The 15,808-nt window shown below is 48.5% G+C and overlaps 1 protein-coding gene across 2 annotated transcripts in view; it reads right to left on the reverse strand.

Moving 5' to 3' along the window:
* The window catches only part of LOC144939525 (triple functional domain protein-like), a 182,936-nt gene that overhangs the window by 17,054 nt on the left and 150,074 nt on the right, over positions 1-15,808 (reverse strand). For both annotated transcript variants that reach the window (XM_078866706.1, XM_078866705.1), the window contains exons 41-51: positions 15,560-15,708; positions 13,954-14,020; positions 12,171-12,274; positions 9,827-9,896; positions 8,846-8,935; positions 7,297-7,389; positions 6,633-6,683; positions 5,444-5,521; positions 4,371-4,562; positions 2,842-3,022; positions 1,437-2,086 (exon numbers count right to left, since the gene is read on the reverse strand). In XM_078866706.1, the coding sequence (XP_078722832.1) occupies positions 1,437-2,086; positions 2,842-3,022; positions 4,371-4,562; positions 5,444-5,521; positions 6,633-6,683; positions 7,297-7,389; positions 8,846-8,935; positions 9,827-9,896; positions 12,171-12,274; positions 13,954-14,020; positions 15,560-15,708 (1,725 nt within the window). The remainder of the gene's footprint in view (positions 1-1,436; positions 2,087-2,841; positions 3,023-4,370; positions 4,563-5,443; positions 5,522-6,632; positions 6,684-7,296; positions 7,390-8,845; positions 8,936-9,826; positions 9,897-12,170; positions 12,275-13,953; positions 14,021-15,559; positions 15,709-15,808) is intronic.

Genomic DNA, 15,808 nt, shown 5'->3' on the forward strand with positions numbered 1-15,808 from the left:
CAGCCACTAGGCCTCAAGACGGGGCCCCGATACGTAATGGGATTCCTCTGCAAAGCCGCGATCGTCCCTCCACGCTTCCAAGTGTTGATTTTATTTCCCGTTGCTATAAGGTTTACACTCTTATTTTAAATGCGCTTAAAGCTGTGGCGGTACGTATATAGTGGGGGACAATATTGCCGCTGTACGTTTTCACATTTTTCAACGGTGTGCTATTGATCAAAATAAAGTCGTAAAAAGGGAGAGATTAATAAATAGTTTAAATACACTTACGATGTCTCCTCACTAACAGCGGAAGCAGCGTCGACACGGGACAAGCAATGCTCAACACTGGCGTGGAGATGGTCTCGTTGCGACGCGCGACTTCCCCCGTTCTCGGCGATAACTTACTTAAAAAATGTACAATCACAACGGATTCCTACTGTGAGTGGGTTGCGGGATATCGGAAATCGTCAAGAATATTATTGTTATTTAAGTGATAAGCATTTTTTTTCTTTTTTTCCAGAATGAGGGAAATATTCTCCGAGTTGTAATCGTGTCGCCTAAACATGTTCGTTAAAACGCACACCAACACAGGATCTGCTACACGTTACAATACCAAGAGCAAAAAACACTAACCAGGTGCCACTCCCGCCTGATGTGACGACCCTGGAGCGTGAACTACCGCGCAAACAATTACAAAACACGTGCAGGGTTGTAAGAAGTCTAAACAAGCGGCAAAAAGTAAGAACTTGTTCCTCGATTAACGTGTGGGGGTTTTGTTTGTTTTTTTGTCTTTGCGTTTTAAAGCGAGAGTCGTTTCGTCTTTCCTACCGTCTGGAGGTGCTACACATTGGAGTTGTTGGACAAACATGAAGCGAGGAACATGGGGGTTAGGGACGGAGCAAGAAGAGAGTGTTTCACACGCTGTTAGTCACTGCAGAGAACAGCAGTTTGCCCCCACTCAGCCTCACCCCGCAGAAGAAGACACCGAGTTGAGCGGAGCAGGTGTTAGTTCGCACCGTTAGCTTGCATGGATCTGTATTAGGCTGGCGTCACCGCGTTGACATCACAGGAGGTCGCACAGAAGTCAAGAGTTCAGAGATGGCAACAGATGGATTGGCAGCTGTGAGTTTTGAGCAATTAGTAGGCAGGGCCGGCTTGCTTGGCCTAGCTTCCAGAACGTCTCTGCGTGGCGACGGTTCAACCGTACGCAGTTCACAGTTTAAAACAACCGCGCGGTCTCATCGCCCTTCCCCTAACCCCCGGCTGCAACTCCCCCCCCCCCCCACTCCCGCCCCTCGCTCCACGCCGCGTGTGGCGTCAACGCAGTCCCAGCGTCAGTGGCCCGCGTGGTGCTGCGGCACGATGCAGGCGTTGCGCGCGGGCGGTGGGGGCGGTGGGTATCCCCTGGGGGCCGCCGAGCCCACCGACCCCACCGTCCCCGGTCCTACCCTTACCCCGTTGCTCTGCGCCGACTGCAGCGAGTGATCGCTGGCCGACGAGCAACTGCTGAGCCGGTCCGTCGCTTCCCGGTCGAGCGCGCCGGCGGCGGGGTGGTTGTGGGTTAGGCGCGTGGGAGAGGCGGCGTCTCGTCCGGCGCCCGCCCGATGTCGCCCATCCTTTGCGTACGGCGATGAAGGGAAGGAGCCGCCGCCCCCGCTTCCACCGGCCCCTCCGCGATAGCAGACGCCGCGCGGGCCCTTGCCGGCTTCCTCGGCCACTGGGCCTGGGCCCTGCTGCGCCGTCTCGGCGGCCCCGTCGGCCTTGCGAGCCCGCTCCGCCGAGCGCGAGGTCCTCTCTCCCGCCTCTCCGCGGTGTTTGTCCGCACCGCCGCCGGGGCTGGCGGCGCCGCCACTGAACGAGCTTGACGAGCTGAGCGTCGGCATGGAGATCTTGCGTCCCGTAGCAGGCGGCCCCGTACTCGGCCGCTCTACCTCCACGGCTGTGGCCGAGTGGGAGCGCAGGCCGGGGTGAATGGGCTGGGGGATGCGCGAGGGCCGGGTGCGGCCGCCACCGCCACTGTTGCCACTGCCGCCACCGACGCCGGCGCCGCCACCTCCGCCACCCGAGATGTGGTTCCGCTGGTACTCGATGGGAGAGGCCAACGCTGCAACAGAGGGTGTCGGGTTATGAATGAAGTGTCACTTATGCCACCCAAGGCCTAGAATTATGCGTTGGGTATCAATTACATTGAAATTGTACGATTCTAAAACACTGGGTCTGGGCACCAGAGCTGCTAAGATGGTGGGGCTATGTTTGATAGCTGCTGTAAAATGAGCTTGACACTATCAGGCACACAGGTCAATTGAATGGGGTTAAAATTATGTGTGGAAAAGTCCGAGGGAAGAGAAGCATGAGGTCTCCTGGACTCATCACATGCTCCAAACCATGAGAATGTAATGATTCTGCTCCTTGTCATCTGATAAACTTTCACAATCTGGGGTCACAAATTGATTAATTTAAAAAAATTGTACCCCTTCTATTTTAGGTCTCATTTATGCATTACTCTACTGTCATATGTTCTCTTTATCGAATTTGTATTCTCTATCTGATTTGTTATGTCTCGTTTGTTCCGCCCTTTAACTCTCAATAATAAATGTAGACGAATTGCAAATAATACATTCTTACACACACACACACAATTAAATGCCGAATACATCGTGACCACACAAGAAGAGACTTTCACACGTGACGAATCGTTGCATGCCTACAAATAACCGTCATGCATTTTGACACAATCATTGGGCAGCGTAAACATCCAATCCGGCCACTCCCCCCCCCATGCCACCGCTTTTGCGTGACAGCAGGGGTGGCGGCGGCGCTCGAGAGGGAGTTTTTGCGACTCGGTGAGATGGGCGCTACCGTTGAGGAAGTTGCGCTGGTTCTCCAGGATCTGGCCCAGGGCGAGGGCCCAGGCCTGCCGCTGCTCGGCGCTGGAGGCCTGCAGCACGAAGCGCTCCGTGGAGCCGTCGGCTCCGCGCGAGTTCACGACCAGGCGGCACGGGTCTCCCTCGCAGGCTTCCTCGAGCCCCAGGCAGCTCAACTGGCACAACGACACAAAAACGTTCCTTCGTCTTAGCACCAGCGAAGAGCTCCATCCGTTACGCCCGGCAGAAATGCTTCTAACAAGACTGACGTTGCCGATGAGATGACGCAGAAGGTCAAAAACCGCAGAAGGTCGAGCGGTTTCCTCACTTAAATTCTGCTGCGTAATATTTGATCTGGAACGCCGATGGGGCTGATGACTCAAAACATTTTTAGTTTCATATGTGGAAAAACACAGAACGGAGGTGTGTTTATACACATTGAGACCAGACGTCTGTTTGAAAAGAGACCCGATGGAAATAAATGTCATAAAAGCAAAAAGGTCCCTGTGGAACATATTAAAATGCCGAGGTAAACATCATAACAGCAAACATCGTCATGGCAAGACTGTTACAGCGCAACACATTTAATCACAGAATTTTGCGTCATAAACAGCAAACAGGTTAAAGTGCAACAAATTCAAATGCAGAGATAAATATTGTAAGAATAAGAGGTTTTAGAGTGCTACAAATTAAATCCATGACGTAAGACAGCAAAACAAGATTCTAAAATGCTACAAATACACAAATGGTACAGGATCAATAAAATACATTTGAATATGAAAAGTAAAAAAAAAACTAGCAGGAGTGTGGTATGGAGAGAGAAGAATATACAGACAGAGAAACAGAGAGAGCAGGACAGAGACAGAGGAGTAGATTTCATGTTTGTCACAATTATGGGTCGCAATTCAATTTTATAATCAATCATTTTCATTGTCATTTGTTCAATTTTATTTGCAATGTCTGCCTTGTTTGCCATCGCATGAGCTCCATTAGTCTGATTATCACATTTGCCTATACTTTTCAGAACGCAAAACATTCTTAGACACGCGATTTCTATGCAAGTCTCAGGAGAATATTAGAATTCATTGAATTGATGAACCGTTCAATGGCCATTAAATATTATCGAGTCAAATGATCCCTTCACGCATAATACATATGAAACAAAATACCCCCCACCGCTATGGAATGGCATTGATGTATTGATTAAAATAAATTGTTACTCGCACGAAAATGTATGTAATCGCGAGCATAGAAATACTACATTTGCACGTACACAGTGCGTTGCATGTAATTGCTCATGCGAAACCTGCAGCCACTGGAAGCGCTACATTGTCCACAATTACAAAACAAATATATTTAAGAATCACACCGTGATCCCGAAACGTGACAATTCGTCACATCCTAAGCGCGGTGAATCGTACCTCCAATTATCACGGCTGGATACGTACAGTGCGAAAGAAATTCTACGTACGTACGCACACACACACGACAGGCTGAGCCGCATTCGGCTCCACACAAGCCCACCTTGATGCTGTTCTTGAAGAGGTAGGTGGGCGAGGAGAAGCCCTTCTTGCGGTCGAGCGGCTCGCTGAAGATGAGGATCTGCTCGAAGAGGAAGAGGCGGCGCTCCTTGCTGCGCGCCAGCAGACCGCCGTCCGGCTCCGTGACCAGCAGCACGTCCTGCAGCAGCAGCTTGCCCTGCGCCGTGATCTTGCCCTGCGCACGCGTGTGCACGCAGAGGCAGGAGGCCACGCTCTCGTTCGGGCTCACAGCCTGTAGGGGCCCAAGTGCTGAGAGCACCTATGAATTCTGGCTGTCGCCCTATGAGGCTGGTTGTAATAAAAAAAACGTCGTACTAGAATTGTAAATCTTGTGGATTTACTCTCCAACACACCGGTATGCTGAACTACTAACTAATTGAGATGTTTTGTTTACATGACAAATCTTACTAATTGGCTGTGTCGGGTGGTGACAGGTGTAACAACACGTTTATATTTAAGCGATCCAACCCAAAAAAATCTATTATGGACGAATGAAAGACCTGCATGGCACACGAGGGAGTGGCGTGGCCAGCACCACCACTTGGCCGCCTTCATCTCCCAAATGCTGCCAATTACGCATCACGCCAGGTACTCATTGAATGCCGAGCTGAGCTAGGGCAGCCCCATGATGTTTTCACCGGGCACAACGACCGCTGAACAAATGTGATTTCAGCCCCACCACTCAATGAGCAAATGAGACAGAAACTTTCAATCGGAACCAGAGGTTATTTGCCTGCCCAGAGATGCAGTCTGTACTCGATAATCCTATGCCATTGGTGTAGACCCTATAGCCATTGGTGTATGTCTGTATGTATGTTGAACTTCTTTCGCACTGTACGTAGCCAACCGAGATAAATCGGAGGTTCTCATTGCTGATGCACTTTCACAGTGACGTATGCGGGCGACGATTGCCCTAAAAATGCCCTGGTTGATCAAAGCCTTCATGGAAATGAGGTTAGCAGCACCAGAGGCATCCACGCCGCGGCAGCGAGCGTCGACTTTGTGACGTCGCGGGGCGTGGTGGGGCGGCGTACGGCGTGTGTGCCGCGTACTTACCTCGAAGCCCTGCAGGCGGCCCACGTTCATCATGTCGTTGCACTGCTTGGGCACCACGCACATCACCTCCACGGCCCTCTGCACACCGCGCCCGCCACACGCCACGTGGTCACAAGCAACTCGATGGGTATGTGGCCATCCAAAACTACGTCGCCCGGTATACAGAAGGTCTTGGCTCTGGTTTTTCCCTCCACAGTTATAAACGTGCGTTTAGAGTATTTGGCTGCTATAAATTTCCACGTGATAAGCCACTTTGTTGAGCTATCGTTTGTAGCCAGGTCACTTTTGAAAAAGGGCTCAGTGGGCCTTACCCGGTAAAATGAAAGGTTTTGTTGAGTTCGTTAGTTAGACAAATAGTTTATGTTTGATTGCATTCACTGCAGTTTTTTTTTACATTTAGTCATTTGTACATTTCTATTCCTTTTCCACCATTCGTGCTTTATTAACATCGAAATAAAAATCATAGAAGATATTCCATTTCCAAGAAAATAAAATTTTGCAATGAATGAGAATTCACTACTGCTGCGCAGGTGTTTGCAACAGGGCCTTAAAGCTATCCGATGGGTTTTCTAGTTGTGGTCAGTTCCTGAATAAGCTCCCAGAACGTGCAGCGGAACATCGGAGATCATGTCGAACAAGATTCCTTGACAACCATAAATGCCCATTACTCATTTCGCAAAGCTTCGCCGAGTCTCAGCACACTTTTTTTCAGGATGATATTGCGTTGAGACGTTTCGTCAAATCCACGTAGGTGAAAAAAATTACATAATTGATGTGTGGCCATATTCTGGACACTTGCAACCCAGGGGATTTGAGTTTTACAAATCTGTAATCCACAAGTTCAAAGTAATAGATCGCAGACATGCACCAACATGCACACGTGTAAATATTCCACTAAATCAGCTTCATAATGATGGAACTTGGATCCAATACGCACGTTAATTTATTCATTCAATTCTTTCATTTCTAAACAGATGAGAGGCCATTTAGGGAGGCCAACACCAATCATGGTGAACTATTTCATTCAATGTACATTTGAAAATCTGGAACACTTTCATGAAAATAAAACAAAACACTGATTTTAAACGTGTATGTATTTACTTGGTCTGCTTTACATTGATGTTTTAGTTAATTTGTGCTGCTGTGCGGAATAAGGTGGTGGGGGCAAGGGGTGTCGTTGTGGTCATACCTCCAGGTCACTGCTGTCCAGGCCGGCTTTCCTCGTGAACTTCAAGATGTCCTATCGAACAATTAATTTACACACACACATACGTCAGCATGCTTTGCAGTTGAAACGAGCAATTGTGCACTGCATACCGCAATGACAAAACAAAAGCTCACTACCAAAGTACCAAAAGGACACCACGACAATTATCTTTCACTATGTCTCGTGTTTTGTTTTGTTATTGGATATTATCCACCTTACGCAACTATCAAAGTGCTAATGTACCACTGTTGCTGTTGCTTCATTCACAAGCGCCAAGTGATATTCCCGTTGCAGACTTTTGACATTAAGGGCTGAGTGGGTGTTTATAGATTTGAATAAAGAGTTGTCCTTTCAGTATACACCTGGTCATCAACGTAGAACCATAGCAACTCGGGCTCAATTTCTCACCAAGCATATCAATTCAAATGTATATCTCCTTGCTTCACGCGCACAAACATCTGTCTGGTGCTCAGTCTTAAAGGAGTAATTGGTACAGAGCATCACACACAGCAACTTTGGAACAGCACCGCCTTGTAAACAGCTATATATATGTGCTTGCTAACAGCACCTATCCCAGCAGTGTGCTGTACTTGGTATACGGAGGGTAAACCTCCTTTCACGGCATGCGAGCAGTGCAAGTCGACACCTTGAGAAGCAGCTGGTACTTCATGATGCGCTGTACGGGCTTGATGAGCAGATCGGTGAGCTGTAACCTGTGGCCCATGCGCTGCTTCAGCTCCTGTGCACACACACGCGCAGGCGCGCGCAAACACAAAACCGCACAAAACACGCAGATGTGTAACTCCGCACTCGCATCCTCACACCAACGTCAGACGGCAATTCGGCCAAAAACACCACGCGTGCGCCAAGCAGACCAACAAAGCTTATCTTTCCATGCGAGTACGGGTGAACTTATGACGAACGTGCTATTTTTTGCAGCAGTAGTCAGTGTTAACCTTGAAACCTACAAAGACATCGGAGTCAACAAAGTTCAACATTTGCCAAGGCATTTTTTTTTTCACTGTTGATTTGTGACGCATGCAAATTCAGGCAGCTTGATAAGCCAAATAATTTGTACACTTGCCAAGAAGGCAATTAGCAAGTGTTTGAATGCTTCGAATCACAGCGCTGTAGTGGAAAATACCACTGCTCTGAAAAATACTAGATTTTATTCAATATACGATTTTACTTTAGGGGCCAGGGTGGCGAGATGTTATCTACCTCGCCTGATGGACAGGCGGTCGTGGGTTCGATCCCGACCCTGACCCCTGTGTATTTGCTAGTTGACGTGTTCTCTCTCCCTGTGCTCGCGTAAAATTTGCTCCGGGTTCTCTGGTTTTTCCCTCCACCTTTAGAATCAACGTGCGTTTTTGGCGGCTATACATTTCCACATGATAAGCCACTTTGTTGAGCTATCATTTGTGGCCAGGTCGCTTCTGAAAAAAGCGCTATATAGCTCACTGGGCCTTGCCTGGTAAAAAATTAAGTCAAGTAGTTAGTTAAAAAGAATGGTAACGAGTTTGTTTAATCAAAGCACAATAAGCATGTCTGGCAAGAAGATGGAAGCTGTTACAGCTCGGGATAGAGTCAGGGCTGCCAAATGACAGCAGGGATATTTTCAGAGAAGCCATATTTTATATCAGAGAACCACCTGCTGTATCGCATCACCAAATAAATTATGGCTGTACAAAGCAGGATGTTAAAATACCTTGTGATTCACAATGGTCGCCCATTGTGAGCCAGAATCTTAGTCAATATGTAACAAAATATTGATCAGCGATTCAATAGAGAAATATTTCATGTGTATAATAATAAGCAAAACAACACCTGGGAAGGGATTTTATTCAAGTATGTAGATAGATACAAGGACAACAAACTAAACACGAAAAATATTTCTAAAGATATTAGTATTTGATCTAGATGAAAAAATTCATAGCTCTCATTGGGTTCCTAATGTCGGAAGAGCGTTCCAGACGGCCGCATAAACGTATCTGAGAGTTCGCGATGTGGTGACCGTCTTTGTTCGATGGCCAACAGCCAAAAGCCGCTGCAAGGATGACCGGAATTTGCGTGATGGTTTATGCTCCTTGACGAGATCAGCAAAGGTACTGTGGTGGTTCATTTGTGGCGAGCACCTTGTGCGTAAGCGCCGCGCGGTCACGATACTCAAGCACCGTTTTTGGTCCGAGACTGACCTCGAAGTAGGTGTCGATGTACTCCGACACGATGTGCTCGGACTTGGGCTTGTTCTGACAGTAGACGATGTACATGTGCAACCGGCGCTCCTACAGGGAGACAACAGGAGCAGCGTGTCTCGGTGAGCCATCATCGACGTGTCAACGCCGATTCCTTTTTTTAGAATAGTGCTTGCAAAGGTGCGGCGGTGACGGCGATGGGAACTGAAAGCCGCAGGACGGGTGGTGGGAAGAAGGTCAAAGAGTGTGCAAATGACACAAGGCAGATGAACGGATGGCATGGCAGTCAGTAAATGTACAAGATCGGTGATAAAGAATTGTTTAAAACCACCGCATAGCAACACAACAAGTGAAGAGACCCAATGTTAAATATTTTGTATAAACTAATAATGAAAGCCAACAAAGGTTTTTTTCTTATAAACAATTTCCAAAAAGCGTGAGCTTGCGTGCCAATTTTTGTGGACGTGATGGGAAGTTTCCATATTTTAAATAAAATGTGGTGCCCGGGACTGGGTAGAGAGCACGCTCCTCGCTTTTTATCCGCACATTTCCAATGACAGCAGAATGCCGACTCTCGACAGAGAACAACCGCAAAACAACATCTCTTGTTATCTGCCCGCCAGACAGTACCCTCCAGGGCGTGACACAAACAAAGTGCTTCCATTTGTGATGCAGTTTGCTGCGTCCACGTAACACACAGGAACTAAACTAAAGATGGTGACCCAACAACTAAACACCTCGGACCGCAATCGCCCCGATTCTCTACATTGACACGAATCGCTAAATTGCCAAGGTGTTGGGTCATATTTTCTCCGGGACCCATATGCTCTAATATGGGTTGAAAGTGTTTAGGCAGCCAGCCACTTCATTTCTGTTCCAGACGGTTAAGGACCCTATAAAAGCTGTTCCGCGTGTGTGCGTGCGTGCGTGCGTGCGCCTGTGTACGTGTGCATGTGTGCGAGTGCGAGCGCATGCACCCACATGTTTGATAAACAGTGGCGCCAGTCGGTCTGGTTCCTCCAGGCACTTCTCCAGCTCCCCTAAGAAGAAGCTGAAACACGCATGCGCCAGAAACATCAGTGACTTCTCCAATAGATAGATAGATGGATATGCTATTATTATTAATATCATCATGTGATTAAGTTACCTGAAAGAAGACACTTAATATATTGGTACGTGGAATAAATTAAACCACGTTTTTAAAAAAATCAAATCACTTCATGCAACGCCACATGTTGGCGGTGTTGCATTCTGAGGGCGAATCCAGTTTGGTCATCACACACCAGTGCTGAAATGTGCACACGGGTTCACACGCGAGAGGTAACTCGAGATTGAAAACTCATTTCGACCTGCTTTTTGTGTTTAGTTAGTTGTCCTTCCCCCCCCCCGTGCACCTCCAATTAGCACAGTTGGCCCACGTACGGTGCGAAAGAGGTTCAACATACATACATACAAGTGAACCGGTCCAAAGGCGGTGTTGAAAACCAGCCTCAAAGATGCAGTTATCCATACTCTTTGGTTATTTCAGTAAAGTCACGTAGGTAGAAGAAGAATAATAGATCACGACGTTTCGATCACAACACAAGCAATCGTCGTGATCTATTATTTTTCTAACTACGTGACTTTACCGAAAGAACCAAAGAGTATGGATTCCTGCAGTCACGAAAGCTTCAGCCTCAAGATGCATTTATCGTCTCTTGCTTTCGGTTCGCCGAATTAGCTTGTCTTCTTAGTTTTTCCTCACCTTGGCCTACGATATATTTTTTTGCGTGATGTACAGTGCCTTGAGTAAGTTGTAGATATGTGCACTGTAATCGTAAATTATTATTATTATATAAGAGAGCAACACTCGGCACCATCCTTGGCTCCCAACATTGATGGGGGGGGTGGGGTCTATATTTGGCTCCGCTTATCTTCAGATGGCCAAGGACACACCCCTGGTGAAAAGATTTACTAAAATGGCCAATGAATGAGGCATTCGCTAAAGGCACAACTGACCCTTACAATAGCTTCCAGAGCCACTTTCCCACGTCGTGACAAACACGTCCCTTGGTGTCATTTCAACGCCGCTCCACTTTAACGAAAGCCAAGTGTTAACCTTCATGAAGTGAGATCCTGACAAATGCTCCATTCAATATGCAATGCTGGGTTAGCCTTAGTCTAATGTAATCGTTGACAAAGAGATTCAATTTACTGCTGCTCCTGCAACAATAACTTTTTTTCCCTCTTTAGCACCGTTGGGAATTGTTGTAGCGTCAGCATTGGGAGGTGTGGTCAATGCCTTCAATGACCACCCCTGTTAACGACTAATCACCCAACGAGGGGCCTCCATAGAGCCCGATGTGTTCACTTACCGACCATTCCCCTGTTAATGACGGGATGTTGTAGGTACAGTAAATATGAATCAATGCATTGATTAATCATGTTTCTTTTAATATGCGTTTATCATGGTGTGGGTACCTTTATATATTAATAGCCATTGTTTAAATATGAGAAAGTACGTTTTCGGGCGCAAAAGGGTAACTTTCGATGCTATCGGAACAAATTAAGCCTTCAAAACATGCATTTCCTATACTTGCTTAATGTACAAATAACTTAATGACCGGTTTCGTGGAACCAATTTCTGTCGTTAAGTGGAGTTCTCTGTACATACGTAAATACATACATACAGAAAACCCACACACACATAAAACACACAAAGCTCCACAAAGAGAGATTAAAGTACCCATTGAGGTCCTGTCGTGTCCTGGCCACCGAGCAACGCAAGTCTATGACACCAGTCCCCTGTCCAAGTACTAAACAGGCTCAACCCACCTTAGCTTCCGACATCCGATGGGATTGGACACATTCTGGTTTCTAATTGGCTTAATGTGTGTACTTTATTTATTGATAACGATTTTTGGGTTAAAATCGCGTCAATAATAAAATGTGTCGTAGACCCACCTCCACGCGACAAAGCCGATAAGTGAAGTTTGTCACTTGAACAAAACGTGCCAATTAGTCACTACTTCAGCACACCGGTGTATTGGCGAGTAAACCCAGAACATTTACAATTTGAGCTAACGACACTTTGCCAGTGATTACAACCAGCCTCATCACATTGACGTGTCAAAATGCATTTGATTTGTGATGCTTTTGTCACTGAGTGACTGATGTGGCTGTTGAAAATAATACTTTTCTCGTGTGTGGAGTTCTCACCTGCTTAAGCAAATGAACTTGAACTAGTCATTGTAATTTGGCGAGAGGCGAGCGTTCCTGCGTGTACTTTGTACTTTTCCCCTAGTTCCCGATTTGTGCCCGTGGCAAGATGCGTCGGAATGCTCACTCGCGATGCCAGTCGTGGATCTGGTGGATGTTGCCAAACACCATCTTGTCTTTCCCCTTCAGATCGTCGGGCACCCAGTCCTCCCGCATCACCGCCATGTAGCCCTGCACGTGGGCACGGGTAGCGCACACGCACGCACGCACACACACACACACACATGCAAATAAACAGGAGAGGATTCTAATTAGTAAACAAATCGACTTAGTACATTTGGATTTCGTGCAGGGCCATCACAAAGGCGCTGTGTTTCACAGACGCGTATAGTTTGCAAGTTCGGAAGCGACGTGTATGTGCCATCCCAACCGAGTTAATTTGAGGGTAATTTTACAAATTTAGGACCATAACGCCGGCAGCACACAATGGCCTCCTCTTCTTTAAATGTGAAGCAGTCGGCGTGCATGTGAATGGTGAATGAGTACACCCGCGGTAATAACCAGGGCTGCCTGACGGAGTCGAACCACAAAGCTCTGCGGCAAGTGGCGAACGAGCCCCCGCGGGGACAGTCGATGCGTGTTCACGAGCTTCGCCAGACAAAACGAGTGCTTGCGAGTTGAACGCAAAAGGAGTAAACATGCACTGCTGCACATGTGCACATTCACACCAAGGACACATGTTCACTTCTATGAAAGGCAGCTGGCACCGCGTAGCCAGAGGACGAGGCTGACGAAGACAAGACGCTCGTACCAGCGCGTCACGTGGAAAGAATCATTACGCATACAGGCGTGGTACAGCCACACACATAGGCACAAGCTTGCAAACAAAAGACGCGACACGCGCACACACACACTCGTGTATTCATGTATTGCACAGGTGAACCAAGGTTATGCATTTATTTATTAGATTTTTTTCACGGTCATTATATGTGCCAGTGTGAAGCTAAGTCTCATTTACGAGGCTGTCAACAGCCTACACGGAGACAAATGTGCTTTAATTGCAATATAGATAATTGTGAAGTTTGGCTAAATTGCAAGGTGACAGCTGGTGACACAATGTACTACTCTTGAGAATGTCACGGTGTCTTCAATGTTGTCCTTCCCCCGCCCCTCTGATTGGCACAGTTGGCTACCGACAGTGCGAAAATAAATTCAAAATACATATACGGACATGCTGCAGACAAGAATGCCCCAGCAGCACTAACACTTGGGTGAAGGAGCCCAGCCCGGCGAACCTGTGCACGCTGGCTCGGCTCCAGTGGTCACCCTGCGTCATGCTGCACTCAACTAACTTCCAGCTTCACCCCGACAGCTGCCCGCACGCTGTTGTACATGTAAAGCACCAGCTATGGTGCAAGGCAATGCAGAAAGCGCGTAACAATATGGCAACGAAAACAGACATCTAACATAGCGGTGGGTAGTACTTGGTCATTCCGCTGACTGGACGAAGGCCTCCCTCCACACCTTACGGGTCGTGGAGGTTATTGGACCATACTTCACCAGGCTGGTTAGTGTGGGTTGGTCAAGGTGAGGAACACAGGCATGGTCGCGTAGAAGTAGAGAGCAGTGGTGCACTGCCCTCTGCTGCCCACCACGTAGCCCCGGGGCCGATACCAACTAGTATGCATGGTAGTCGCTCATCCAAGCACTATCCACGCTCAACTCTGCTTAGCTTCAGACATTTTCCCAGAGCCCCGATGGCAATTCGTAAGACCTGGGGCGGCTTTGGGGCATTGAGAGTATGCGAGGGCTGGAAGAAACCTCAATGCAATCATCGCTTGCTGTGGCCCGAGTGCTGCAACGTGCGTGCGGGCGGATGCAGAGGGGCGCGAGGGACGGAGACCTCTCACCTCCACCACGTAGCCTAGGTCACGCACGTAGTCTCGCTCTGTTTCCACCAGCTCCTGAAACACGTACCTGAGTGCACAAAGACAAAGATCCCCCGTATAGCCTTAACAGACTGTTGGAGAAAATGCTGTTAGCGAGCAGCACCTATGAAGGCCGACACGGCACATGAGGGGGTGGGTGGCCAACACGACACCCGGCCGCCATTGTCTCCCACGTGGCGATGCTTACACACCGCATCAGAACCGGTTCAGATAATCATCACTGGTTTTGAGTGGGAATTGAGCTCAGGTTGCTAAGTTCGTAGTGCAGCATGCTAACCATTGCACTACCGTTCCCCAAAGCACACAAACACGCACGTGCGCACATACACACACAGATACACACACGCGCATACACGTACACATGTGCACACATCCACACACAAGAGGTGAGTACCAGAGTGCACACAAAACATCATATGCACAAACAGTGCCAGTTGCGTAAGGCAAAGAGGTGGTCTTTGATATGATGGATATCCTTTAATTAAGCTGGAACAAAGCCCATTGAGACTCATTACCTCCTTCACACGGCTGAATTGGATTGATGTGCTCTATTTACACACACGAAAGCCCATTAAGAGTCAGTGTGTCTTGTACATGAGAGACAGCCGGATGAATGTCTCGTAAGCAAGTGAGAGACCATTATCTCTTTATAGGGGAGTTTCCAGCTATTCTACTTACAAACGAGACATTGAGCTTCTATTTTTTTTAAATCTGGGATTGGGGAGTGACACTGACAAACATTGGCTTACATGTGGCGAAAGGTGGCAACGTTGCAGGGTCTGAAGCAACCACTTTAGAGCCAGGGACCGCACTTTAAAAACTAAACTCGGCGGCTAGCGCAGGAATCCAACCGTCGACCAATGCAGACCCAAGCAAAGTTGGAAAGCACACTGGCTCTTCATACAAGCAACTAATCTAGAGTAAAGCAGCTTTCTTGCTGTATACTGAATTGGTTGAGTTGTGTATCGACTTTGTGGTGAATCTAGGGACAAGTATATTTGGCAATGCGATGCATCAGGGCAGTGTATACCGGCTGTGCGGTTTACCTGGTAGGTGCATAATAGTTGTGTGCTGTATAATCTAGGGAGTGTGTATCCGACTGTGCGGGGAGCGGTAGTGTTCGCGTTATACGGGGGAATCTTTGTCTTTGTATCCGGCTGTGCGGAGGAACATCTGGGGAGCATTATCTGGCCGTGACGTGTATGGAGGTGGCTGTGTAGATGGAGGTGGCTGTGTAGATGGAGGTGGCTGTGTAGATGGAGATGGGTGTGTATCTGGCTGTGCGGTGTATGGAGTTGGCACAGTAGGGGGCACAGCTGGTGCATCAGCCAGTCATCTCAGTCACCTCAGTCAGTCAACCCGTGGCACCTGGGTCTGCCCCGTGACCTCCTGCCGGCGGGCGTTCGACACTTCACGTGGCCTCAAGGTGCACATTGCCTGGCATAAGCGTCGTGGTGACGTCACCGCCACTTAGTGGCGAATGGCGGCCGTGTGGTGTATGGAGGTGGGTGTGTGTCGGTTGTGCTGGTTGTGCCGCGGGGGCGTAGCGACGCCGGTGGTGGCTCACTGCCTGCGTCGGAGCGTGCCGGCCCGGCGCTCGTCGGGCTCGTCGGCCGGCGAGGAGGAGGAAGGGGCAAGCGCCGAACCGTCGGACGACGTCACCGTCGGGCTGCTGCTCTCCCCGACCGGCAAGGAGCACGGCCGCTCGTCTAGCGCCTGTGGCCACGAAGACGGCAGAAACCGCAACCGCGCGCGTTCACGATCGCTCGGCGTCAGCGCACGTCCCCATTTAAGCACTGTGATCATGAACACAGAT

This window comes from Lampetra fluviatilis, chromosome 2 (genome assembly GCF_964198595.1).
Source record: "Lampetra fluviatilis chromosome 2, kcLamFluv1.1, whole genome shotgun sequence".
Taxonomy (NCBI): domain Eukaryota; kingdom Metazoa; phylum Chordata; class Hyperoartia; order Petromyzontiformes; family Petromyzontidae; genus Lampetra; species Lampetra fluviatilis.